At 45.5% G+C, this 26,407-nt stretch overlaps 1 protein-coding gene across 2 annotated transcripts; it reads left to right on the top strand.

Moving 5' to 3' along the window:
- On the top strand, positions 1 to 25,261 carry ATP6V0A4 (ATPase H+ transporting V0 subunit a4). 2 transcript variants are annotated; one of them, XM_074169126.1, is made up of 20 exons: positions 1 to 117; positions 615 to 693; positions 1,707 to 1,801; positions 2,825 to 2,950; positions 3,922 to 4,016; positions 5,075 to 5,201; positions 5,800 to 5,882; positions 10,207 to 10,300; positions 11,765 to 11,977; positions 12,395 to 12,545; positions 13,332 to 13,471; positions 13,782 to 13,939; positions 14,415 to 14,508; positions 16,307 to 16,425; positions 17,124 to 17,340; positions 18,975 to 19,082; positions 20,937 to 21,071; positions 22,036 to 22,153; positions 24,119 to 24,290; positions 25,168 to 25,261. In XM_074169126.1, exons 1-20 carry the CDS (start codon positions 1 to 3, stop codon positions 25,259 to 25,261), a joined length of 2,535 nt encoding a protein of 844 aa, XP_074025227.1. The 2 variants fall into 2 exon arrangements, with proteins under 2 accessions (XP_074025227.1, XP_074025228.1); XM_074169127.1 differs by lacking the exon at positions 20,937 to 21,071.
- Positions 25,262 to 26,407: the final 1,146 nt, after the last annotated feature.

Raw genomic sequence — 26,407 nt, 5'->3', positions numbered from 1 at the left:
ATGGCCTCAGTTTTCCGGAGCGAGGAGATGAGCCTGATGCAGCTCTTCCTGCAGGTGGAGGCTGCCTACTGCTGCGTGGCTGAGCTGGGGGAGCTGGGTCTGGTCCAGTTCAGAGATGTGAGTAGTGCCCAGCTGGCATGCTGAGCTGGGAGAGGCATGCCCTGGGGTGTGTTTGTCCTTCCCCAAAGCACTTGGGGGGACGTCTACCTGCAGGGTGATCAAAAAGCCCGTGGAGAGAGCGGGACTTTCCCAAAGCTGATCTGAAAGCCAGTCACCATGCTGAGACCCAACCTTTTCCTGAGTCCCCACCCACTGCTTTGTGCACTCTGTGCACAACTTCAGGATGATTCCCTCCACCACCAGAAAACGGGGGGTCTCTCCATGAGAGTACACGACTCCTTCTGTCACAGCAAGGCTGGCTGGAAATGATCCTGGTAAGGCCATGATGTCCTTGGCCATAAGGAAAGCCATGATATTGCCCTGCCTCTAGGAGTCTGTAAGATGCAGAGGTGCTGGTCATTTGCACCGAAGGCGTTCATTCTCTGCTGATGCTAAAAACGAGCACGGCAGCATGTGGCCTCCAGCCCCAGGCTTTTTTTCCCTCCTGTTTTTAGCTGAATATGAATGTGAACAGCTTCCAGAGAAAGTTTGTGAATGAAGTGAGAAGGTGCGAATCCTTGGAGAGGATCCTGCGTAAGTAAACGCTTGTCAAATGCAATCGGCTTCCCGCCAACTGGTGGTGTGGGATTTATTTCTTTGTTAAGTGCTCTCACACTGTGGGGCAGAATTAGTGGCAAAATGGTGATGTTTTCATCTGAGCCCCTGGAAATGTTTTGCATGCATCAGCTAATTACTGCTTTGCCCCATATGGGCAATAAATTATTGTTCCTGTTTTGAAAATGGTTAACTGAACTGAAAGGAGGTTAATTAGCTTATGTAATATCACAAGATAAATGTGGGGCTGGGCAGGAGGCTAATGCAGATAACCTGACTCTTACCTCCATGCACCAGCCATTGGCATACCCTTCCTGGGGCCAAGGGCTTCATCCGGCGGACAAATCCTTAAAACCTGAGCAGCAAAGCTTGTGGGGGCCTGGTGTCCCATGGGTGTGTGTTCGGTGAGCTCTGCACTCCCCCCACCACGACACCAGTGCCCACTATAGCCACTGTGACAGCACTTGACATTACTAGAGTGGAGGAGAGGAGCCTGAGCTTGCTGCCTGCCTTGTTCACTGCCTCAGGCAAGGAGGTACAGTGCCAACAGAGTGAGGGCTGAGGGCTGTCCAGGGCAAGGTGGTGGGAGTGGCCACCATAACTTCAAGAGAGGTCACTGAGAAAGGAGGCTGCTAGGTGTTCAATTCTTGATGGTTGTGTATATGCACTGGGTGAGACACTGGAACAGGCTGCCAAGAGAATCTGTGGATGCCTCATCCCTGGAAGTGTTCAAGGCCAGGCTGGATGGGGCTTTGAGCAACCTGGTCTAGTGGGAGATGTCCCTGCCCGTGGCAGGGTGTTGGAACTAGGTGATCTTTAAGGTCCCTTTCAACTCTAACCATTCTATGATTCTATGATGGCTCTAGTATATCATTGCCCCTTGTCATACCTCAGTGCCAGATGTCCTGGCAGGGGTTTTACCAGCAGCTGGTGACCAGGATGATGCAGTAGGGATGACCCTGTATCAAGATGTCTGTGTCCTTTCCTTGCAGGTTTTCTGGAAAAAGAGATGGAAGACAATGTTGAGATAGTCAAACTAGAAAAGTACCCAGAGACCCCCCTGCCTCGGGAGATGATTGATATGGAGGTACAGAATCTGGAACCAAGAAGAGAGGGAAGGGGATGTGTGCTGGGGTATCTGGGTAACATGCTTGCTACAGCCCTCCCCTGCAAAGAAGGACCCAGTAACTGAGGCTGGCACAGCTCTCCCTGCCTGTGGAGGTGTTCCCAAAGTTGCTGTCTCAGCAGTTAGGTTAAGGCTGGTCTTATGTTGCATGTTCCTGAAGGAGTCCAGTCTTTTTACCATCCACTATGAAAGCTCTGATCCAACTTATCACTCCCATAGAACCCCCTCATCATCATCCTCTAGGTGAGAATAAGGCTTTTGTTGATTAACCAGGAGAGCTGATGTTAGAACAGACTTCAGGGCATAACAACCCCAGCGCTGTCTGTCCTGGTGGGAGTATGGTTGTCATACAGTAATATTCTGGCTTTACACAAGTATTTGTGCCTTGCTTCTGGATGCGCAGGGATTGCTTTATTCTAATCCAGCTGGAAGCTAAGTTTCCCTACTGGGTCATTTGTAAATGTTGCACATGTAGGTGACTAGGAAGGAAAATCATGTTTCCCAAGGGCTTCAGCTTCAAGACAAGGTGGTTCTGTGGTGTGTTCCTGGGCCCGCATCCTCACCTAAGTTTTGGCCTATGGCTAATGAATCTAAGCTGGTGGCCTTGCTGTAGGCTCCTTTTGTACTCAATAGCCTGCCAGCCAGTGCACCTGGGGTCTGGGGCATCCTTTGGGGAACCGCAGAGGCTGAGGCACCTACATCAGGCACCCACTTACCTGCCTGGGCTTCAGTCACATGAGCTCTGTTTCTAATGCCAAAAAAGGGCAAACCACCCAATAGGGAATGTGGCAATGGGAAAATGAGGTGTTAACATTGATGAATATCTTCCTACAAACTCAGTGTTAATTGATGCATTCATTGAATATTTCTATATTCCCCCTTGAAGAAAAACCAATCATCTATTGTTTGAGATTTAGTATCAGCTTGGTAAAAGGCCACTGCTCTGCCTCAGAGCTTTTCTGGATGTGCTTGGGCCCTAAACAGATGGTGCTGGAGAAACTTGAAGCCGAACTGCTGGAAGCCAACCAGAACCAGCAAACGCTGAAGCAGAACTTCCTTGAGCTGACAGAGCTTAAACATCTGCTGAAGAAAACCCAGGACTTCTTTGAGGTGAGAGGCCTCTTTGCTCTTCCAACAGAGATATGGAAGGTTCCTAAAAATACTGACGTTTTCACTTGGTGTGTGTTGCTGTTATTGATTTTTAATCAAAACCCAGCAGTCTTTATCACAAGCCAGTAAGATATTGTCATGGTTTCAGCTGGGATGGAGTTGACTTTCTTACTAGCAGCTGGTATAGTGCTGTGTTTTGGATTTGGCATAGGAAATAGTGTCGATAGCGCACTGGCAGTTTTGGTTGTTGCTCAGCAATCAAGGCCTTTTCTGCTCCTCACACCGCCCCACCAGTGAGGGCTGGGGGTGTACAAGAAGTTGGGAGGGGACACAGCTGGGACAGCTGACCCCAACTGACCCAAAGGATATTCCATACCATATGACACCATGCTCAGTATATAAAGCTGGGGGAAGAAGAAGGAAGGGGGAGACATTTGGAGTGACGGTGTTTGTCTTCCCAAGTAACCGTGACACGTGATGGAGCCCTGCTTTCCCAGGGATGGCTGAACACCTGCCTGTCCATGGAAAGCAGTGAATGAATTCCTTGGTTTGCTTTGCTTGCGTGTGCAGCTTTTGCTCTACCTATTAAACTGTCTTTATATCAACCCATGAGTTTTCCTCACTGTTACTGTTCCGATCTTGTCCCCATCCCAGCTGAGGGAAGTGAGTGAGTGGCTGTGTGGTCCTAGCTGCTGGTTGGGGTTAAACCGTGACAGATATGTTTGCAAAAGCACCTCAATCACTTTGGAGCCTGCATCACTCTGCAAGCCAATGGGTCTTAAGAACTTGGTTTGCAGACCTCTTTTGAAAATGCCATTTATGCTTTTCAGTTGCTGAAATATAGTTTACCTTTTTTTTTTTTCTCTTTTTGTTTAAATGTCTGTGGAAAGCTACCTTTGTGGGGGAGAAAAATGTGAAAATAGTTTTCAAACTGGCAAGGCTGAATACTTTTTAAAACTAATGTTTTCCAGGCAGAGACCAATCTGCCTGATGATTTCTTCAGTGAAGACACATCTGGACTGCTGGAGCTGAGAAGCACTCCTGCTGCTGCAGCTGCCAAGCTGGGGTGTGTATTGATGATGGCCCCAGTTTGGCCAGGCTTCCCACCTGCACTGCTTTGCTGTGACACTGGTACACTTCCTTCAGCTTCTTAGCAGAGGTTGCTCACCAGCCTATTCAGCATAGCTGTGTAATGAAGGTGAAAGAGGGACTGTGCTCTGAAGTTATCATCAAAACTACTGCCGGGTTGTGGGTCAGTGGGACAAATGGCCTTCTACTTCCAGTCCACCAATATCAGTGAATCTTTAGTAGACATTGATTGAAAATTGTAATCTTACAACATCTTACCTGTGGCTTCTGGTATCAGGCAGCTGACTCCCAGCCTGGTCCTCAGGGATGGATGTCTAACCACAGCAAAAAGCCATGGGATTTCTTGCAGTGGACTTTGTCTGCAATAGAAAGGGGGACTAAAGTTAAGAGTTAGGGGAGCAGAAACATGACTAAGCATAATGCTGATGGTAATTCAGCAGCCAGCATAGACTCAAACAACTTTCCCTTGTGTTTACACCAGCTAGGTCTGGTTAAACTGGCTGATGGTGTTTTCCCAGACCAGTGTTTTTAGCTGCTTATGCTTGTATTTCTGAAGTCCTGTTTGACTTTTATATGAGTAAAGCGTATGCCTGCATAGGGCTTGCCTTGGTGGGTGTATACCAGCATGTCGTGGTGCGCTTCAAAGGTGCAGTCTGATGCTTTCTGGGAAAAGGAAAACAGGAGGGAGCAAAGCTAAACCAACACCGCAAAAATGCTACCTACTACCTCTGTCATTTAGACACAATCTGTTCATGAGACTTTAGGCATCTTTCCATTCCTCTGTTTCTAGCCAGCGTTGTCTCTTCTCCTTTTTGTGTTGATCTGGGGAGGACTTACAATGTTTTAAAGAAAGAACAGGATAAAGCTGGTAGATTAAGGCTTGAGCAAGGAGGTCTTTCCTCGAATTGCCAGCAGCAACAGCATAGCCCTGGTTATCACAGACTAGAAAATAAGAGATTGTAAAATCATGTGTGTTACAGCTCCTAAAAGACTTAGAATAGGCTTGAAATTTATTTATCTTTTAACTCTGTTCAGATTCACAGCAGGGGTAATAAAGAGGGAAAGGATGATACCCTTTGAGCGTTTACTGTGGCGAGCCTGCAGGGGAAACATCTACCTGAGGTACACCGAAATGGACACCCCCCTGGAGGACCCCATGACAGTAGGTACCAACCTGTTTTTGCTTCATGCTGCTCCTCGTGCATGACTGCAACCTGCAGAAACCAAACTGGTACCCTGGCCATGCTGCAGCACATGCTGCTTTGCCAGAGGTGGCTGTCTGAAGGCAGCTTGTAGAAGAAAAGTGGGAAAGTCTGAGGATGGGAGAAGTTTTTTTGACATTGCTTTCCCTTTTTGCCATTATCGAGGTGGCTTCTTTGTCCCCCCTGGTTAAACTGCCTGTGAGTCTTAGCAGGGTAGCTGTGTTATGGGGACCACTGGGGAGGTGGGCTGGGGATGTCTTCGCCTGGGGCTGGCCACAGAGGGTTGATTCCCCTTGTTGTCTCTGGAGTGAGCCCTGTGCCCTGGTGGACCTCCTGTCCCCTACCTCTCAGCTCCACATTGCTCCTTACCCCATAACCCAGAGCTGCTGCCTGTACCTTGTCCATGAGGCAGCACCTAGGGAAAATATTGCTGCTGGAAAACTGGGGCTGGAAGAAAAGAACAACTCAATGAAGAGGCTGCTGAAAAAAATCCACCACCTTTTCCACGCTGAACTCTTTCCTCTGGGTGCTTTAAATTCTGCTTGAATTGCATTGCAGAGAGAAGAGGTGAAGAAGAACGTGTTCATTATCTTCTATCAAGGAGAGCAGCTTAAACAAAAAATCAAGAAGATTTGTGATGGGTAAGGCAGGCTGGTGGGCAAACCACAGTGACTCCTGTGGAGATGTTTACCTAGCAGGCTGGGCTGGCTGGATTTGGAGCTAGAGATTAGATGTCCATGCTCCAGCTGTCATCTCTGCCACCGAGCTCCCTTCCACTCCTCAGGTCTGCTGGTCCTAATCATGAAAGATATCCGTCACCTTGGCACCTGGAAATCGAGGTCCTAAATTTTCTGAAGTGACTTAAAGATCTTGGGAGCTTCAGCTGCTAGGATTTTAACTTGAGACATCTTAAAGGGGACTGGTTTTTAAGAAATACTCAGAATGTCCCCTGAAAACCAGGGCACTAACATGGGCACTCCGAACATGGCAATCCCCAAACTGGTCTCAAGCCTTCCTGCATTCCAGTGTAAAAAGATGATGCTGTAGTTTATTCAACCCTTTCCCAAGGCCTTTGGACAGTATCTGTGTAATCAGAGACAGAGCCCATAAGAGAAATGAAAGCTTTGTACAGCCTGACTTGTTTCCACCCTGTTAGGCATCTTGAAAAGATAATTCAGGTCGAATATTTTGTTACTCTTTCATAACACTGATGACCGATGGGCTTTGTTGCCGTATAAATCAGATTTGATGAGGAGATCTGTCTGCTGTCACCGAATCCATTTCAGGTATAACCCCTTGGCCAAGCGGGGCCAGCCAAGTGCCTCCAGGCTGCGGAAGGTCGCAGGGAGGGGGTGAGCAATTGCTCTTGCCCGATATGTGCACTCAGGGCAGGTCTTTCCTTATGTCCTGCCTTCAATCAGAATAAATGCAGGAAGGTCAGTTCATCCAGCCGGGAGAACTGACTTCAGCCCCATGATGTGACAGACCCCTGGGGACAATTAGCAATTCCTGCACTAGAAATGAGGCCCTCCAAAGATGCCTTCTATAGGCAATGGAGGGCAATGCTCATCCCGAGAGCAATTCAGCCCTCCTGAGGTGGGCACCTCTCTCTATAAAGCAGCCACGGGAGCATGGACATCTGGGGGAAGACTCACAGGTATCAGTCACTGATTTCTAGTCCTGAACCTCAGACATGCAGGGAGTTTTGCCATCACCACTGTGCAGGATCAGTCTTCTGCTGCCAGTGATCTTTGAGCTTTTGGCAACTCTCCCTCTCTTTCTGGATTACAACTTCCCGCTTATGTCCCATTTCTTTGCCTGCTTTTTAGATGCTGTTCAATACCCTTCTCCCCTTCTGCTCTCATGGGCAGTTGCTGGTGGTGAACGCTTTCCATTGCATTTGCCCCTGTGCTGATGGCCTTGCGAGTTGCCATTTAGAGTTGGCTGGGGCTGCCCACAGAGTGCTGCAGGTGCTTAATCTTGGAGGATTTTTAATTATTTTTTTTTTCCCCTGCAACATTTTAAATCCCCTGCAGTCAAAAGGCCAACAATTTTTTTCCGGGGTGGGAGTAAAAAAACAGGCAATTCCATGCCTGTCTGTCAGCATTTTTGTTATTGATTGAACCCAGAATCTTCTAAACCGGAGGCACGACCTTCTGCAGCAGGGTGCAGCCGGAGGTGTGCTGGGAGCCGATGCTGTCCGTGGGGCCAGCCGGGCAGCACTGGAAGCGTGAGCAGATCCCTGCAGGGTGGGCCATGAAGTGCAAAGTTGTTACGAGCTGGTGTGTATGTATGTGGTGCTAGGTTCATAGAAAGGAACTTAGACTGGTTTCGCTCAGCCTCTTGTAACTGAAGGAAAGCATACCTACCTAAGACAAATTCTCAGGATGTCCTTTGCAGTGTGAGCGCACAAGTTTTGTTTATTGCCAGCTAATCAGGCTAAACTTGAAGTTGTCCTTTATGTCTTTTCTTCTCTCCTTTCAAGCTTTTTGCTTGTTAATATGCACATATATACAGATGTTTTGCTGAGTGGCAGTTTTTTAAGTGTATAAAACCCATGACTCTTCTTGAGTGCTCTGTGGACCATCAGCCATCCCTGGTACACAGGTCAAGACAGTTTGGTCTGGTCCATCTTTAAGGACCAGGTTAACTATACCTGAAGCAGATGGCAGTGTCATTCCAACCCCAGCAGGACATTTCTGCTTAGCACTAAGTCATCGTTCATGACAAGTAAATATCCTGCAAAAATTGTGGGACTTCTATAAGCCAGTCTCCTGCAAGGCAGGCTAAGATTTGTTTGCAGAGCAGTGTGCCTCAGGTAACGCTTGTAGTCCCTGCTTGACTCTAATTGGTAACATTAGTCTGCCAATTTCATGAGCATTAAGTCCATGCACAAATTTATTAGTGAAAGGTGTAGAGGGAGCAGGGAGGAGGAAAATGTAAGAATTTTTCTTTTCCTCCTTTTTCTTGCGGCTGCCTCAGTGCTAATGTGAATACTAAACTGGGTTTATCAATGTAAGGATTCCCTGCTGAATTCTCCTGGAGCTTTCAGAGATGTCTGTGCCATTAGGGCAAAGCTGATACTCAGTATGCAAAATGGCTGTTAAAAGATCAAAGCAACACTGCTGCAATAACGTTATTGGAAACGGGGGAACTGTACAGCATGGAGGAATAAGCTTTCAAGTTTGATTAAAAATCCTTATTAAAGATGAACTAAGAGCTGTGAAGAATAAGAAGATGGAAATAATTAGGTAGGGTGAATAACCTTTGGAAACGAATACCAGGTGTTGAGTGAGGAGAGATTCAATTCTGGAAAGGGAAGTTTAGCTGAAGAGCGCGTGCTGTCATTACACACAGCTCTGGGCTGATCTCTAGGAAACTGCTGCGTGTTTGGTTCAATTTGCAATTGTCCTCACTTGTGTGTGTGCTGGAACTGATTTTGGAGAGCAGGTGGCGATATATTCTGTGCTCAGACAAAGCCAGAACATGATGCTTATCTGTACACAGAGCATGCACGTTTTTGTCCCTTAAACAGGGATAGACCCCTATGACCCTGTTACCTCTTCTTTTAATTCATCTCATGTGCAGAAAGGCAGCCCCCCCAGCAACCCTAACTCAGCGTAACGCCACTGCAGGATGATGGAAGTGTGCTGCCTTAGGTGGTGGGCAGAAGATCTCCACTCTGTAAAGACGAGTGATCTCTTCCTGCAGAGCTTTTGGGGCAATACTGAAGGATGACATTTATAATGCCCTTGAAGTGGCAGGGCTGGCACAAGCACTAGACATCACTGAACAAACTGAGTAGGAAAAAATGGAGGGATCCCTGCTATTTTCGTTACTGCAGCACCTCAGCTCAGTTAAAGCTTGTAGGTGCAGAGCCTTGCAGCAGCGCACCTTGTGATGTGCAAGGTCCCGGTGGGAACTCCTTGTACTTGCTCTTCGTGCATGAAGTATACTCTGGGACTTGTTTTGCAGGCAGGACAGGTAGCTGTATTCTTTTTGGAGAGACACACAACATATTTCTAATTTGCTGTATTGGGTTCATATCGTGGCTTTACAACACCACAGTGGAGAAGGTCATGTCTCATACTATAGATGAAGCAGTCTACAACACCTGCATGGATATAAGACCTTCGCTCACATGTTAGAAGCCCACATTAGTCCTTATTATACCATATTAAACACAGCATGTGAATCTCCCATATACAGCCTTGGGGGTAAGCCTATAAAAGCATTTACACTGGCCTGGCCACATGTAAGCTGACATAACAGATACCACTCTCAGGTATTTAAAAAACTTCACTCATCCTTCCCTTGCTCCCAAGCTCTCTACCCAAACAAGTGGACCAGAAGCCACAAGCCAGCTGTATGGTCATCCTCCTTTTGTTTTATCACGGAAATGCAGTGGATTGTTGTTCTTTTTTTTACAGGGTTATTTTCTTACACAGCCTGCACGCATGAAGGGTGTTTGCTCGCTGTGCAGCCGTAGCTCAGTTGATGACTTCCCCCAGTGCCTATGAGAGGGTAGTGCAGAGACAGGGACATGGTATTTTTCCAGCCTCAGTGCAAGAGGGACATCTGTTGGCTACTGTGTTAAAGGGGCTGCCTTTGCCAGGATGGGGTTTTTTTTTGTGGTTCTTTGCAGTGCAAGCAGCTTGTGGGCATAAGGAAGGTGCCTACATATTAGCACTGACCGCTGTATAGTATCATGTGCCTTGGTTCACCTGAGACAGGGCATGTTTTTCAGCTAGAGTAGGCAAAGGAATCCTTTTTCTCATGAAGAGATAAATGAACCTATTTGGACCTTTCTGGGAGACCAGGCACAGGTTTGTAGTATGCAAGAAGAGTATACTACTGGGTGAGGAACAAAGTCTGGTTTCCCCACCTTTGAGCTGAGAAGAGTCCGGAGGAAGAAGAAGTCAGTCAAATAAATGGTGTTTCTCCCTTCTCTCTTACTGAGGCTAGATTTCGTGCCACAGTCTATCCCTGTCCAGAGTCTGCCACCGAGCGCCGAGAAATGCTTGATGGAGTCAACACAAGGATCGAGGATTTAAACACAGTAAGTGGCAGCAGCTTTACTGGGGTCTGAACCCTGCAAGTGGGACCTACCTAGATGTTTGTCCTGTCTGAAAGCCTGTGACTATGGCCACATCCCAGGCTTGTTTTGGGAGCTGGGTGTGCAGAGCTGGGGACGAAGCAAAACCCCAGGAGAGGTCCCCCCACCAGTTGCAGAGGCCAGTGCTTGTGCTCTGACCATTTACACCCCTCAGGATCTTCTGGGGTACAGCCTCCCACGCAGGGGGCTCAAAAACTGCTTGCTGCTGTTGGCCATGCAGAGGTCAGAGGTTTAGACCTTATGGTATGGGGCTACAGGGTGGGATCTATGGTCATCAGCAGGCTACAGCTATTCTAACCAAATTGCATATTATCCTAAATGGTTTTCGTCTAGCTCTTACAGGTTTACCTCAGCAGCTCACAAAGTTGTACAGTCACAACTGTAGTACAACTATATTAGGCTCAGAAAGGACTTTAAGATTTCTTTTCTATTTAAATTAGATTTTATTTACTGAGGAAATCTTGGGGAACTTGTCACACTACCAGTGGAAAGCCAAGACTGCTGTTGTAGAAGTACAAGTCTCCAACCCCTTTACTCCAACATTTAATACAGGGCTGAAAATTACAAGTTCAGTTGTTATGGATGCTTAGTAGCTTGTATATCTATATACTGTACCAGGACTTCACACCTTCTGGAGGGACTCCTCCCTGTGACCTTTTTATTGTCACACATGATGTCACACACAAGTCCCGAGACAGGAGGGAATGGACACCCTGTTTTCTTGAGGTGGCCTAGGCAAACAGGTGGTTGGCATCCTGCTGTCACCCCCTCTGTGAATGTCTGTGACTGCCAAGCCTTCATGCAAGTCTGCTTCCAAACTGACTTTCACTCCTGAGCATTGTGGACAGCTAGACTAGACTTCTTCAGAGCTTATAGGCCACACAGGTTATATTCCTAACATGTTATGTCCCTAACATGTTACCATCTCCATCGCTTATTTATGTAGCAGCACTGTGGTGGCCACGTGATGCATGGAGGTCCCACCAGGGCTGTGAGCTGTAGCTCTAGCAGTGCAAGCACGCTCATGGATGTAATGTGTCCCAAGTTTGTGGCACAGAGTTACCTACAGGAGATGGCAGGGTGGGAGTGCATGGTGAGATGTGACCAGTCTGTAAGCAACTGGGTAAGAAGCCAATCCCACAGCTCAGTAACTCCTGGTGGTCTCCTCTACACTTACAGAAGCTTGGGGCCATGCAGGGAGAGTCCTTGGTGAACACCATTGTGCACCTGGTGTCAAGTGCTCCTGCATCCAGACCTGCACACACTGCCCTCCAGGGTGCCTCATACATTCATACAAACTGATACCTTTCTGCAACCCTCTTCCACCTGCCTTCCCCAAATAGCTTCTGGGTAGATCATGCCACCTATGCCTTCCTATCTTGAGTGCTGCCTGTGCTGTGCTTACAGGTGATAACCCAAACTGAATCCCACCGCCAGCGACTGCTGCATGAGGCAGCAGCCAACTTGTGGTCCTGGGGGATCAAGGTGAAGAAAATCAAGGCCATCTACCACATCCTGAATTGCTGTAACATTGACGTCACTCAGCAGTGCGTCATTGCAGAGATCTGGTTCCCAGTGGCTGATGCTGGCCGGATAAAAAAAGCCCTCCATCAGGGAATGGTAAGAGTCTAACATTTTGGGTCCCTGAAGCTCTCACCCAAACTGCAATGTTTATATGTTGAGCATATGTTCAGACTTCTGTCTGTCACTGTAATGCTGGGCTGCCTTTTCTGTTTTAATTAAAGTTGAGATTGTCGCATGATCGCTTGGCCTCGGGGAGTTTAAGGTCAGCATTAAATCTTAGCAGATTTGTGATCGACCCACGAGTCAGCAGTACTGGCAGCTTTCCCTGAGCAAATCAATAGAACAGAAAATGGAAAAATCTGGATATTAGGAAAAGGGTTGAGATATAACACTCTTGAGCCCAGCTTTCATGTTTCTGCCTGTGCATGTTTGGACATAGACTGTGATGCTGTGGGACCGATTCTTCTCTGCTAGCCACCCTGACTGTGTCTGTCCTTGCTACTGGGTTTGCAGGAGCGCAGTGGCTCTACTATCGCCCCCATCCTTACTGCCATACACACTAGGATGGCACCACCCACTTTCAACAGGACCAACAAGTTCACAGCTGGATTTCAGAACATCGTGGATGCATACGGTGTGGGCAACTACAGGGAGATGAACCCAGGTGAGAAACTCAGCTACTTGCACCTGGATTGCTAGAGCCAAAGTAAAGCCTTTGAGCTCCATCACAATCTTAAAACATGCACTCATTTCTGATTGAGAATCTGAACCATGTTTTCTGCTGGTAAAAACTGATACTGTTTGGTGAATAAGCAAGGATTTTCTCAGGCAAAGAATTTGGCCGTTGGTCTTCAGTGATTGGCTGTGGCAGGAATAATGAACTACACAAATACAGGATGGAGAACACATGGTGAGGTAGCAGTTCTGAGGAAAAGACCTAAGCTCTCAAGGCAAATATAAGTTGAGCTCGTGCTGAGGCAAAAGAAGGCCAAAAGGATATAAGAAAAGTGTAGAGAAAAGAAAGAATGTATAAGAAAAATGGTAGAGAATCTCAAAGAGACCACTGAAAATGAACCTAGAAATGAGTGCCCATGGGAAAGGATCTGATGAACTTAGATTGTTGAGGCTGAGAAGACTGAGAAACATGATAGTAAATTTCAAGTATGTTATTCTGTTGCAAAACAGAATGCAATTGCCTATGCATAGTGTTTATTATGGTGAGACAAGAAATTAAGGCTAAAATTGCAAGGAAGATGTAGGTTATACAATGGTACAATCTTTCTGATGATAAAGCTGGTTCTGCACGAGATCTGACTGCTGGTGGGCAGGGAAGAGATCATTGAGGCCTTTAAGAGCAGCAGCTGTGAGGAATGGTCCAGTGGGGTGGGCTGCTTCTCTGCTGAGGCCTTTTTGTTTAGGAGGAGCTCAGCTTGTCCTTTCCTTCCTGCAGCTCCATACACTATCATTACCTTCCCCTTCTTGTTTGCGGTCATGTTTGGGGATTGTGGTCATGGCGCTGTCATGTTGGGCTTTGCACTGTGGATGGTCATTAATGAGAAGAGCCTTCTGGCCCAGAAAAGCACTAATGAGGTGAGTACCAAGGGAGCCGGTGCATGCTATCAGCATAGGAAAAGCCTCATCATCCCCATTTGCTAAAGGGGGCATCCAGCCTCCCAAAGGTGGAGTGGAGATCCTTCAAAGATGCTCATGAGGCAGAGATTTGGCAAGTTATTCTGCCTACTTCTACACAGAGACCTGGATGGGCCCAAGGGACCCGGAGTTTCCCATGAATAATTGCATATACATAGATTAATACAATCATGTCTCCTGTTGACTGAGGGCCACTGTTTGATGGGACTGCAGGTACTTTGGTCACTGGCATTGCCTTTTCCCCCTGCAGATCTGGAACACCTTTTTCAGTGGGCGCTACCTAATCTTGCTCATGGGCATATTCTCCATGTACACTGGCTTCATCTACAATGACTGCTTCTCCAAATCATTCAACATCTTTGGCTCTTCCTGGCATATCATCCCCATGTTTAAAAATAGCACTTGGAAGTAAGTGGCTAAATGTGGGAAACAAGTGAAAACACACTGAATGGAGCACGTAGGCTTTGAAGGAAAGACACAGTGACTGCCTGTGTGGGGAAGGGAAGAACTCCCTGCTGTGGATGCAGTCATGAATGAATCAGAGGTTTTTGTCTGACACACACAGATGAACTCACTATTGAAATGGAAATGTAGAGTCCCTGGGAACACGCCTGTTGGTTCAGGCACTGACATGCATAAAAATCTGCAGGTGTCCGGGGCTGATGTATAGAGAATTACCATTGTGGTGGAGACTGTCATTGTGCAGGGCATATTTACACACACATGTGTATGCATGCATGTGCACGCAAGCCCAGGATAACGGTTCACAGAAAGGCTGGAGTCGGTGACTGATATCACGTGGTAGCACATCTCACATAAATATATACCATAGGCTTATACAGTGAGATTAAGGTGCAAAGGTCATTTCCCTTTTCTCTTGTAGTAAGGATGTGCTTCTGGACAATACGGTACTGCAGTTGGATCCAGCAGTCCCAGGAGTCTACTCTGGCAACCCATACCCATTTGGAATAGATCCGGTAATTAAATTAAATTTCTCTAAGATAATTTGTATTTCAACCCTGTTTCTATGTATCGGGCACGTCAGTAGCTCCCTGCTCTCTCTCCTGAAGCCATGCCTTTCACTTCTTGCTCTTTGCCTGTTCTTTACATAGACATTGTAATGCTTTTCCTTGGCAATCCAGGTTATATATTTCTGACATTTTTGCACAAGTGGAAGCAAAATGGTAATCAGGAAGGAACTTTAATTTGGCTGGAGACTGGTCTTGTGCTGCAGTCTCTAATCTGTCAACAGCCTTCTGGACTCAGTTTCCTTACTTGAATAAGGAAACCCATTAACCCATTCCAGAGCTAGTTCACAAGTTTGAAGGCAAAGTCCCAAGTTCCATGCAGTTTATCTATTATATGAAGTGTGAAGTAAAAGCCAGTATTAGTTAACTTACCCACATTTTCTTCTCTGTGTCCTGTTTCTCTTTTCTTGTCGTTCTCTCTTTATCACATATTGAAATGTAGTTGTTAACACCAAGCTTTCCTGTTTCAATCTTCATATCAGCCAATTAACCTCTGTCCTGCTGGATGCGCTCTTATTTCAGTTGATCCCACAAAGAAACACTGGCTTCCCCTGGCTTGCAAATAGATTGACCTTGTAGTAACTCTTTCACAAACTCAGTTCTAAAGCTCTGCCCAGGATGTAGGCAGTCCAGTTCAGGAAGTCATGACAGAGGAAGCTGAATTTTCTGTACATTGCCCCAACACGTCCCTAAATGAAGTTAACACAGGTTAGACCCTCTTCCACCCTGGCTGTTGCCTGCTTGAGAGGCTGGGAGCCCTGTCTGGGAGGGAAGAATGGCTGAAGAAGTGCTGGCAGGGAACGGGAGGACTGGAAAGCACCAGCCCTGGCGTGGCCCTCTCTGTGGAAATTATCCCTCTCATCTGCCCAGAAGGATGGATGGCTCTTTGCATTTTGCAAGTCCTGGCAAGATGGCTGAGGTACATCTTGGAAAAGAAAGAGTCACCCTGAGCTGAGGGCAGTCTCTTCCATAGCCATAGAAGAGGTAAAGCATGCCAGACAAAGGCACATAAGCTAATGTCCTGCCTTCCAAATAGTCCTGATTTCCCTCTTTTCTGTTCAGGTAGCATGCTTAGTGTCTGAAAAAGAGGTACCTACTTACCATCTTTGGGGTCAGAAGAATTTGGGATCTAGGACATTTTAGAAGAAAGGAGAAGGAAACTCACAGCTTTGTAATGTAATAAAGGCAGGACTAAGAAGAGGCATGTAGGTACTGTCCTAACACAGCTGAAAAGTTACTGCAGAGAGGCAGGTAATAATCTGATCTCCATGGCCAAAGATCTGGTTTTTTGTTCAAACAAAATGTTTGAACATGCTCTGCCCTCGGTACTTCTTTTGGTAAAGGTAGAACAAATTTCCATAGCAGCAGGAGGGATTTTCTCATGGCTTTCCGCCTCTGCTAAAGGAGATGACTCGGCCTAAGGACAAGGAATGACACTGAAAAGATCTAGGTTCTGCTACCAGCCATTTTTTCAGTTTCTGTAGATCTGAAGGAAAGTCACGACATCATTTCAAATCCTTGTTATTTCTTCTGTTAAACAAGGATAATACTTTATACCTTTTAGATGAGAAGCTTGGCAGAATGAGAAGTATTATAAGGAACATCTAGATTTCTGTCACTTTTCTCTTCTTACTAGAACTGGGAGGAGTAAATTGATGGTGTCAAAAAAACAACTTCCACAAATCTGTTATTGAGCAAACACCTGAAATCCTTGTTCTTCTGTCTCTCTCTGTTCCTTTCCTGAAAGATCTGGAATGTTGCATCAAACAAGCTGACTTTCCTGAACTCCTACAAAATGAAGATGTCAGTTGTCATAGGGATTGTGCACATGATTTTTGGGGTGATACTCAGTCTCTTCAACCACATGTAAGTTTGTTTCACAAAACCCGTTGCGACAGCACACAAGTCCTCATTTCATAGAATCATAGAATGGTTAGAGTTGGAAGGGACCTTAAAGATCACCTAGTTCCAACCCCCCTGCCATGGGCAGGGACACCTCCACTAGAGCAGGTTGCTCAAAGCCCCATCCAGCCTGGCCTTAAACACTTCCAGGGATGGGGCATCCCCAGCTTCCCCGGGCAACCTGTTCCAGTGCTTCACTACCCTCACAGTAAAGAATTTCCTCCTAATATCTAATCTAAATCTCCCCTCTTCCAATTTAAAACCATTACCCCTTGTCCTGTCACTACATCTCCTGACAAAGAGTCCCTCTCTGGCTCTCCTGTAGGCTCCCTTCAGATATTGGAAGGTTGCTATGAGGTCTCCCCGGAGCCTTCTCTTCTCCAGGCTGAACAACCCCAGCTCTCTCAGCCTGTATTTCAAAACTAGTGCCTTTAATTCAGAGAAAGCCTCTTATCTGGGACCAATGACTTGAATTTTGCCTTTTCCCCAGTGCGAGTAGAACTGCCTTGTACACTGACTCACACCGTTGTTGGTACTGAGTGCTAAGTCCAAAGGCCTGAAGGATGGCCATCACATTGCAGATATTCTCTTGGATAAACTCTTTTTTTTGCTTTCTAATACCTACTGTATTAATTGCAGTTATCTTTTCTGATTCTTTCCAGCTACTTCAAGAAATACATAAACATTATCCTTCAGTTCATTCCAGAGATGATTTTTATTATCTCTCTTTTTGGCTACCTGGTCTTCATGATTATTTTCAAATGGTGTCATTTTGATGTCCACTCATCCCAGAGTGCACCAAGCATCCTCATCCACTTCATCAATATGTTTCTGTTCAATTACAGTGACACTTCAAATGCTCCATTATATCTGCATCAGGTATGGATCAAGCATCTTGAATCCCCTGTAGCTGGTTTTGGATTTGCAGTGGGTGTTGAGAACAGTGGGCATAAAGATGGTAAACAGGCTCAGAAGCTCAATCACAAGCGTCAGTCACATAAGAGAAGTTTGTTCTTCTGGTAGTCATGTTCGCCTTGTAGACAGGTAGGACAGAGAAGCTACCAATCAGTGATGCAGAGAAAACCTCATTTTTAGTGTCCTTACAAGAATGGTGATGCAGTTTAAGATAGTTTCGGGGCAGGGGGGAGGGGGGGGTGGGCGGAAGAAGGGTGATCAGAGATGCAAAACTGGGTATTGCAGATGCGTGTTCTGAAGTCTTGGCATGACGCTAGAGACAAAGCAAGCCTCTCCTTTCCTTGATAATTTCTTATTTCTTCATTGGAAAACTTGAAAACTTTATATTTTCAGCTAAAAAATAGAAGTAGCTAGAGGATTTTCTGGCAGGTTTTTGTCAGAAATATCTCCTTTGGGGAGTTCACTTAAAAAAAAAAACAAACCGAGAAGCAAAAAAATCTCCCCTGAGAGAAAACTTCTTTCAAAGTCATCTCTATTTATTTGCTCAGAACATGGATTATGTTTTTTCTTGCTTGATTTTACATCAGCAGCATCAGTGAAGAACCTGCAAGCAAATGCCGCCTCCAACCACATGTATGCATTTACATCTATACAGTTGCACACTCCGGCACTTCAACATGAGCTCAGTTTTAGGGCTGCTGGTAAGACAGAGTTAGTAGAGAACCCTGATCAGTTCCAAATAACTGCATAAAGGCTGCAGGGGAGTTTGTGAAAGCACAGTTTTCCCAGCCTTCAAAAAGTCATTGGGTAACATGTTCCTTTGTAACAACCCAAAGCCTTTCCAAGACGGTCATTTTTTAATCATATTCCTTTTCCCTCACCCCACCAGTAATTGTCTGTGCCATCCACCTGGGTAGTCTGAATGCAAAGTTTGTATGGACCAACTATAAGATGATCAGAGATCTGAGCCAGCTTTAAAAAAGTGCAAAACTTGTAGTTTGGTGTTTTCTTTGATTGTTTTTTTGTTTGTTTGTTTTTCTTAAAGTACCTAAAGTTATGTTAGCACAGCAGTATGGGTGAGATACTGCAACAGAACACCTTATATTGCGGGGGCAATGTGTTATCAAACCTAAGTTACTGGGATTCAATTCCCTCCTGGAATTGCAAATGTAGAGCAAATCCTGGATTCCCTGCTTTCCAGGAGAAGACTTGAATGGCTTGGCTCTTACTGTGGCATTTCTACTTTGATCAAAGCAAGGCAGACTGACTGGCTCACCCAGCAGTTAGGACTTTCACTTGGGACACTGGAGAGCGAGGCTGCAGTCAGTAACATTGGTTTTTGCCAAATTAACCCTTTCCAACATGAAAGCCTTTCATTTCCAAGTTTCCAACCATCTCTAGCTCACGGTGCTTTCTGGAGCCTTAAGCAGTACACATTTATTTTCATGTCCTTGCAACAGAGGAGACTGAACCGATACAGGGAATATATCTGTTGTATAAAGAAATACCATTTTGTAGAATCGGGTTTCTAACCATAAATATAGATGGCTAAAGGAAGTAAAGTAGCTTTTTGCTCTTCTTGATGTTTTGTCTTTTAGAAAGAAGTGCAGAGTTTCTTGGTCATATTTGCTCTGATTGCTGTTCCCTGGATGCTCCTAATTAAACCTTTCATCCTCCGAGCCAACCACCAGAAAGCACGACGCATGGTAAGGGAAGCGGATCAGGCAAGGGGGATTCAGTACAGCAAAGGCAAAGCTGAGGAGTCAGACCCCCAAGACTGCTTGCTGTGATCTAATTCTGCTTTTCTCTGATCTCAGAGTTTCTCCGGTGATTTCAAGCTGTGCTTTACGGCACATGCGCTGAGAGCATGTGTATGGACATTTGGCTGAGCCATCTGGATGGGAAGCAGGAGCTTTGCTCACAAGACCATACCCTATTTGTTGGGAGAGGAGTTAGGCTGACACTGATCTCTTTCCAGTGTCATATCCAAAACCAGAGAAGGTTTAGAAAGACTTCAGTTCCCGTAAAGCCAACAGAGGCAAAGACCTCGGTTCCCAGTTCACAACCACCACCAACCAGTGGTTGGCTGCTCTGTAGGAATGAGGCATCTGTGATACTCCTGGCCTTAGAGAGATCAACACTGCTTGTAGGAGAGGCTTGGTTTAAAAGCTGTTGCCTGCTTTCCAGCAGTGCTTTCTTCCCTAAGAGATTGCTTTCACATTAACGGAGGCCTCCATGGGCTCTGTGGTTTGCCCAGCTCTTCAGCACGTAACAGCAGCAGCTGCAATTTCCCAGTTGTTCATTAATTCTGTCCTTTATTACACTAACAGGACTTTACTTGTCTGTCAGGATTTACTTCTCTTTATAGTTGGAGTTAGTGCCTGGAGTACCTTTTATAGGGCACAGATGTTTCCATTTGAAGAAAGACATGTTGGTTGCACTGTGTGACCTTTTCCAACCCAGTCACTTCTGACCTATAACTGAAAACCAGATCCCTGGGAGACCTTTGCAGCCCTGCCTCCGTGCTGTAATTTCTTATTTTGTCGTTCTTCTGGGATTTGGATGAAATCTTGACGTGGCTGACTCCATCTCTGGCTCTTATGCTAGCAACATCTGACAGCTTTTCCCCACCTCCTATTATGCTCCTGTATTTCCATTCCTAATTTTCATATGTTAGCTGTCTGATCACACCTTACATTTACCCAGATTTATATGTTTGCAACAAAGTCTGTTCTCTATGCTGACATTCAGGTAAAGCAAAGACAAAGTGGGTGTGACAATGATTACTGCTGCAGTGGGAAACAGTATGTTATCATGAGACCTTGCCCATGAAACCTGCTGGAAGCTATAAAGAGTGACAGGACAGAACCTGACAGAAGCTGTGAGGTCCGTGTATGGTTATGCTGCATAATAGGGCTGTTATAGGCATATAATGGGGGGCTATTTTTATGCTATGCTGTCATTTGGAGTGAGGTTCAGATCAGGTGGTTCAGGCCTCTAGAAAAAGTTCTGTGAAGAATAATTATGGAGAGAAGATGGGTTGTCATGAGATTTTTGTCAATTTAAAATGAATCAAGAGAACTGAATTGTATTTCTGTCTGTATCCCAGGAGCGGTGTGACCTTCATCAAGTCAGCTGATCCTTTCAGGCTCCATTTCCCTTTCACTTGATGCTAATTCCTTTGATTTGCACCCATCTAATTGAGATCATCAGTTTTAATGTGCCTCAGTTTTCTCATTTGCCAAAAGCGATGGATCTTCTCATGGTGGCTATAAAAGGTGCATTGTGAGACAAGAAACTAGTTCCAAATTAGTTAGAATCACTGGAAAATGCTCTAGGATGGAAAATATTTAAATATTATTAGCCATTCAGCAGAAGTACTCAGTTTCTGTGGTCCATTATGACAGACAATTGTTGAAATTGTCTTCCTGTTTGTGATCTGGTCCTTCATATGTTACTCATCAGGAGGTTATTGATGGAGTTCTGTGCCACGGTCTGCTTCATTTTCTTATCAACCTGTAGCATGACACAAAAGACATATTATATTTTGTTTCTGAAAGATTCGATCTCAAGCCATCTCAGGAAGCCCTGGAGATGAAAATGAGGTGGATGTCCCAGAGACCAATCACTCCAAGAAAGCTTCCCAGGGAGACCACAGTGGTGGCCATGGAGAACATGAGGATGATGATGAAGAGGTAAGAAAATGTAGGCAGAAAAATTTTCATTTCAGACAGACACAGTAGTAGAAGACACAAAGTAAAGGAGAAGGCTTTTGCAGAGTTGCCAGCCCTTCTTTTTACCAAGATTCCAAGACACACAGTTGCAACAGTTTGTGTTTCCAAACAGAGTAAGCTTTGAATTTTAATAGAATGAGTTGCTCTAAATTTTTCCTTTAGTTTTGCCTGGTGAGGACAGGCATTCTTGCAAACCACAAGCTTTTACAAACCTCAAGTTTTCGTTTCCCCAGGGTGGGTGCTTCGCTTCCACATTGCACCCAGAGGTCACACCTTTCCCAAGAGTCAGTGAGTTTTCCTTTCTTTAAATTACAAAGGAGCATTGAAAAGTTGGCAGCGTACAGTGTTGGCTAGGGCCATCTTCCTTTGGAAGATATTGTCAAGGCCTTCTGCACTATGCAGCAACACAGCTAAAAAAGTGACAAAAGTGTTTGTAGCACTTGGGATTACCAACAATATTGACTGTAGATATGGCTGACTGTTCTCCGTCACAGGGAACCTTCACAGTCTTAGAAGATGTGTTTATTCAGTGATGTCCCCCAAAACATGTATGCCAATAGGCAGATAGTCTGAAAACCCCTATTTTATATAAGAATTTCTGTCTCTACAAGAAATCACAAAGATTGATAGCAATTGGATTGCCATCTTATTCCAGATTTGAAATTGTAAGACTGGAATATGAGCTTGTTCCTGAACATATGCTTTTTACTGGAAGTGTATTTCTCTGGGGAGAATGTATGGGAAGATCGTAGAGAACTGACACTTTTCAAAGCAGTCTTTTTATCTGGGAACTATCTGTGTGTTGCTCAGGACATACTAAGGAAAAGGGAGGAACATGAAGAGTCTTTGGTGGAGTGTTGCTCGGTTAACCATGAAGTCCTGACCTAAGAACTAATAAAATGCATTTGATTTTATGTTTTTTCAGTTCAATTTTGGAGACACATTTGTCCACCAAGCTATCCACACCATTGAATACTGCCTTGGCTGCATCTCCAACACAGCATCCTACTTGCGGCTCTGGGCACTGAGCTTAGCCCATGCACGTGAGTGATTGACTGCCTGTTAGTTACCTCACCAGCAATTGCATGCCGATCACTGCTTCTGCTGGTGTGTGATTATTGCTGGGAATTTCTCCATGAAATCAAAGTTCTCTTTGTGGACGTTTGCGTCTCGAGATATTTTCCTTCACGTCAGATCAATCCAAGCATTTCATGGTGGCCACCTCCGTTTCCAGTGGTGATCTCTGACAGCTATACATCAGGCAGCTCCTGAATGCATTTACTGGCTGGGGCCCCTTTTGCATGCTGCTCTGTAGCCACCTCTCTGGAATAGTCCTCATGGGGTGTGGCATGGTGGGAAGTGCAGTCTAAATGGGTAGTCCAGTCCATAGAGGTAAAAGCAGTATGGAAACCATAGCTTCATTTCCCAAGAGGCACTTGCTATAGCCTTAGGCTGTGCAGATGAATGTCCAAATGACTTGAAACAGTTATTTTTATTTGATTCAGCAAACTAGAAAGAAAAGTTTTGGTTCAAGAACTCTTGGCATTTGTCATTTTCACTGGGATTTTTCCCCAGCAACATTTAGTGGAACCTCACATTCCATGAGAAACGTACAACATTTCAATGTCTTTTGTCTTGATTTAAGATAAAAACAAATGCTCAAATACTAGAAATTGCCTCAGGCTGGAACTTCAGATTTTCAACCACTCTAATTTTTCTGAAATGTTTTTTATCAATATTGCTGTACTGCCTCTGGCTAGGAGTTGTGCCTGCCCTAAAGAGTTGTGCACACGAGAGAAGGAAAACAAAAGGGGGTGGGGGGTAGGGGTGGCGCATCATAGATTGACAGGGGTGAGCTGTACTTCTTGGCACAGAAATGAGCTTAGTAGGAGTTGAGTGGAAGTTAATACACATTAGCTTTACATGGAGGATAAATATCTAAATAAAATAAACCAACTAAAAAGCTTAGCTAAAGGCAGTCCAATTTGTTAGGTCAGAATTCTGCCTGGAAAACCACCATATTCCTTTGCAGTCTCACAAACTGGCATTGACAGGAGTATTTTTCCTGAGGGCAGCAGTTTCAAGGGATCTCTTGCATCTGTTGTTACCTAAAGTAACAGGTCATGGAATCTCCACATGGCTCAAGGACCAGTGACTGGCAAAATGGAAAGCTAAACTGGTAGTTGGAGCACCTGGAGCTGGGCTAAGTCCTTGCTTTGTCTGTATCATAAGAGGAAAATTGCTCACTCCTTACTCTATGCTGCGTGACTGGGCTAGTTAAGTTAGGAATATATTATTGACCTGTCAGATGGACATGTCAGATATTCACATCACTGGCCTATGTTGATATAAACCTGTGCAGGAAAAAAATTCTTTAAGAACATGCAAGCAACATAAATACTAGTACAGCCTTCCTTGGGTAAGACCAACCAGTTGTCTGTTTTTTCCCCCACCACAGCTTCTCCATGACACCCTAAGAGAAGTGGTTTGAAAGAACAAATGGGAATTACCTGTCTCCTGTGGGTCTTAGCTAGCATCAATCAGTACAGCTTGTAAACTAATCTACACATGTATTGACTATGTCAATCGATCGTGTTCACTGGGATTTAGCAGCAGGCAGTCCTAGAAGGCTCCAGATACTGCCAATCTGCCATGTTAAAGAGGTGCAAATTAAACTGATGACTGTATCACGACAGGGTAACAACAGTCTTGGTAGTATGCTTCATGGACTTGTGCTGCAAAGCTAAGCCAAAACAGCACCATCCACTTCTAACAAAGTGAAAAGGAGCAATGGGAAACCGTCTGCATCCACTTTCCTTCCCCAGTCATCATGGAGAGGCATGATTACTGTCATGTACATTTTACTCTCATGTACATGGTTACTGTCATGTACTTTTCATCCTAGGCCAATTCATCTAACTGGGAAAAATGGGTGAGCTGCCAGACTATGTACTGTGTCTGTCCACAGCTGTTGCTCAGTACTATTTTCCCTTTATTTACTTTTGCAGAACTGTCAGAGGTCCTTTGGACCATGGTGATGCACAATGGGTTCAACAACAGCGGCTGGGCAGGCCTCATCATCATCTTCATCATCTTTGCGGCATTTGCAGTGCTGACGGTAGCCATCCTGCTTGTCATGGAGGGGCTCTCAGCCTTTCTGCACGCCTTGCGTCTGCACTGGTAGGTAGTGTGGTCTTTCGGAGCTTTTCCTGGAGCAGTCTCTGGGAGGGATCAGGCTGTGGAAACAGGTGGCCACACAAGCTGGCATTAGACATTCTGTGCTAGTACTTATGCACTAGGACATCAGTCCACCTTGGCAAAGGAAGCAAGGGAGACTCCTCCAAAGGGAGGTCAGAGCTCCCTGCCCCATCTCTGAGCTGCTTGCTGGAGCAACCTGCCTGTCCTCCTGAGCCTGTTGTGGCTGTGGGCATGTGTGGCAAATGGCAACCTGAATTTCTGTCCTGGTAAACACACAGGGCCACCTTGACCTTCATGCTTCACCTGAAGGCACCACAGCCACACCACTTCTTGTGTATCCTATCCAGGTTTACCATTAAACAAGAATTCTGGGGGCTACCTACAGCAGCAGGAGTTCAACTGGGGATGTAAAACCTGCTGAAAACCTCAGTCAGTCCTTGTGACCTTTTTCACCATGTAATGTCCCACCACAAATGCTGCCAAGGCAAACTGTGGTGCAGTTGCTTGTCATTGTGCAGGGAGGGGGAGATACCTGTCTCCCCCAGAGTGTGCAGCCAGCAGGCGGTTTACCAGCTCTCAGAGCTTCTAGAAGCAATTTAGTGGGCAAGCTCCTGCCAACTGGCCTCACAAGGAGTGTTTCCAGGTTGACTGATGGAAAATCAAAGCTGATGCATGCCAGGTCACTTCCTGGGTTCCTTGTGTGTCTCACTGCAGGCTCCAGAAGGATCTTACACTCCTGGCTGAGAGGCCACCAATTCTCATGGCCTCCCTTTTCTCTTGGGTGCCACATTTCAGCCTCTTGGCTGGCTGTAGGTCCTGCCTGCGGGCAGCACTGATGCCCCTCTCTGCTTCTCTCCAGGGTGGAGTTCCAGAACAAGTTCTACGTGGGAGCTGGGTACAAATTTTCTCCGTTTTCCTTCAAGCACATCATTGATGGCACTTCAGAAGAGTGAAACCAATGCATCGCTGCTTTGCTTCTCAGACCAGGCTCTGTTTTCTTGGGGTCCAACAAAGTAGGGTATATGGGATGAAACAGAATGGGATGTGGACTTTGAAAGAAGAGCAGCTGTAGATGAAAATGTTCTAGCTGCATTCACATATACTGCTGTATCAGCTGAGAGCTGAACTACATCAGCCAGGCTGACTGGACCCTTGGCTGAGCAGCTCCACTGATGTCTTTGCCAAGTACCTGGTCCTCAGCGTTTGATTGGGTCAGCGCTGCCTACTGCTTGGTTGAAAAGAGGAGATGCAGCTTTTGAATTAAATTGGTTATTAATAATCAACTGGATGTGTTTTGCTCCATTTACATGTGAGCAATTGTGTCTTTGTGGCATATTTCTTCCTGATGAAAATATGTTTCAGCTGTTGTTTTAAGCTGTGGTTGATCATATGACAACGATTAAGTCCCTTATAAGATTGCAGCCCTTCATTTAGCACACAATGCAAACCAGCTCAAAGACAGATCATATTGCAGGCTTGCAATTTTCTACATGCTTTACTACAACAACCCTCTTTTTATCTGATTTGCTCCAGGGCTTGACAGCACTGGATTATAGACGTTAGCACACGTCATCACCTAACAAAAGTGTTAGTTTTGAGCTGTGTAAATAAAAGAGTGCTCCAGTTTCCACATTGGCAGCCAATTTATTTCTCTCTATTGACTTTTTTCTCACTGGAAACTTAAGATGACTCCCCCTGTGCTGTATTTTTCAAGATGGGTTGTTAAAACAGACTGTGTAGAGATGCTAATACTTAGTGAGCAGAAAGAAGAGAGGAATCAAAACAGTTGAGATGAATTTGAAGTATTTATGTACTGTGATCTTTTCTAAATATTCATGAATTACTAATCTTTCAAATTGAATAGTGTTAATCATAACAGACTATTTATTTTTTTTTAACCACGGAGGATGTAAAATGCCAATGCAGCACACCAATGGATTTGGAGGTGACGGTGCTCCTTGCCATGCAGTGTGACCAAACAAGCCCCATTTTCAAACCTTACACCCCTAGTATCCAGCTCCACCAAAGAAACCCACCTGGGAGTGCTCCCAGCAGGACACACGGTGGAACAGTCATCACGGGCCATGAGTCTGCAGTGG

This window comes from Numenius arquata, chromosome 2, assembly GCF_964106895.1.
Source record: "Numenius arquata chromosome 2, bNumArq3.hap1.1, whole genome shotgun sequence".
Lineage (NCBI taxonomy): Eukaryota > Metazoa > Chordata > Aves > Charadriiformes > Scolopacidae > Numenius > Numenius arquata.
This window is presented reverse-complemented; position numbering and strand designations above follow the sequence as displayed.

Coding starts and splice junctions, on each gene's coding strand:
- ATP6V0A4 (XM_074169126.1), top strand. CDS start 1: ATGGCCTCAGTTTTCCGGAGCGAGGAGATGAGCCTGATGCAGCTCTTC. Junction 5,883..10,206: donor ATCAAGAAGATTTGTGATGG/GTAAGGCAGGCT, acceptor TACTGAGGCTAG/ATTTCGTGCCACAGTCTATC. Junction 14,509..16,306: donor ACCCATTTGGAATAGATCCG/GTAATTAAATTA, acceptor CTTTCCTGAAAG/ATCTGGAATGTTGCATCAAA.